General features: G+C 55.5%; 1 protein-coding gene across 1 annotated transcript in view; it reads right to left on the bottom strand.

Annotated features, from left to right (window-relative positions):
* Positions 1-218: 218 nt before the first annotated feature.
* Positions 219-1,171, bottom strand: part of NUCB1 (nucleobindin 1) — a 15,869-nt gene continuing 14,916 nt past the window's right edge. The window contains 1 exon segment of the mRNA XM_079724123.1: positions 219-1,070. Coding sequence (XP_079580249.1) covers positions 958-1,070 — 113 coding nt within the window. The 3' untranslated portion in view covers positions 219-957.

Here is a 1,171-nt window from a genome sequence, read left to right as displayed (position 1 = left end):
TTTCTGTTCTTGTGGATGAAGGGATCCTACTGAAGGTGCGTGTGTGTGTGTGCATGTGCGTAGGCAGTGGACCCATCAGGAGAGGACAAAGATGCCAGGACAGAGCCTCTCAGAAATGACGCTTGAATTGATTCTTAAAGAATGAGGAGGACTTTGGCAGGTGAAGCATGGATAACGTTTCAGAAGGAAAAGGATTTACAAAGAAACAGACGCATGGATTTGTTCCAGAAAGTGTATTTTGTTGGAATCAGAGTACAGAGCAGGGCAGGGAGCCATGTGAGATAAGGCCAGAAAGGCTGAGGGGCTGGAACCTGATCCTGGGGTGGAGTCAGCTCTGTGACCCTTCTGGGGTTGTGTGGGGAAGGGGCTAGGGGCCAAGATGTCAGGGCTCCTGGTATGAGAGGTGACCAGCTATGCTGAGGACTCTTCTGGCCCTCACACCCAGCCGTGGGGGAGACACTATTTTTGAGGCATCGCTGGTCCCACAAAAGGTAGAGAAAGGTCTTAAGGGACCACGCAAGCCCCAAAAACCAACAGAAGCTGGGCCCAGAGCAGCAGGCAGGATTCCAGTGGCTGTGGGGATGCAGGATTCCAGAGTGGCCACAACCTGGGCATTGAGGCCAAAGCAACTAGAAAGGCAGGCATGGAGCAGACCCTTTTGGGAGGGAGGGGGCTTCCCTAAGGTAGGCTGAGCCAGTGAGCACTTGACTGGACAAGTGAAGGCAGGTCCCTCGGACGGGGACAGAAAGAAGGGACCACAGACTGGAAGGCTGTGGAAGCTGAGGCAGCAGATACAAGGCTTGGGCAGCAATATGGAAAGTGCCATCCTGTCCCCGCATCCCACCCCACCCAGCAGGCCACAGGCGTTGCCAGGCCCCCAAGGAAGGTTGATTGTGACACCTCATCCCTCTCCCATCAGCTTCAGTAGGAACCCAGAGTACTGGGGTCCCGGAAGGATCACAGGTGCTGTGACTCCAGCTGGGGCAGCTTGGGGGTCTGTTCTGGAACTTTCTTTTCTGAAGGATCCACATCCTTCTGGTCACCAGCTGGAGCTGGGACAGGTGCATCATCTGGAAATGGAGGAAGAAAATGGTAGCACTAGACGTACCAGCCCCTACTCCCTCAGACCCAGGAGTCTGGCCCCCAGCTCCTTCCCTGCCCCCCTGGGCCC

This window comes from Hyperoodon ampullatus, assembly GCF_949752795.1.
Source record: "Hyperoodon ampullatus genome assembly, chromosome: 18".
Taxonomy (NCBI): Eukaryota; Metazoa; Chordata; class Mammalia; order Artiodactyla; family Ziphiidae; genus Hyperoodon; species Hyperoodon ampullatus.
The sequence above is the reverse complement of the archived record's forward strand: the minus strand, read 5'-3'. Positions and strand labels throughout refer to the sequence as shown.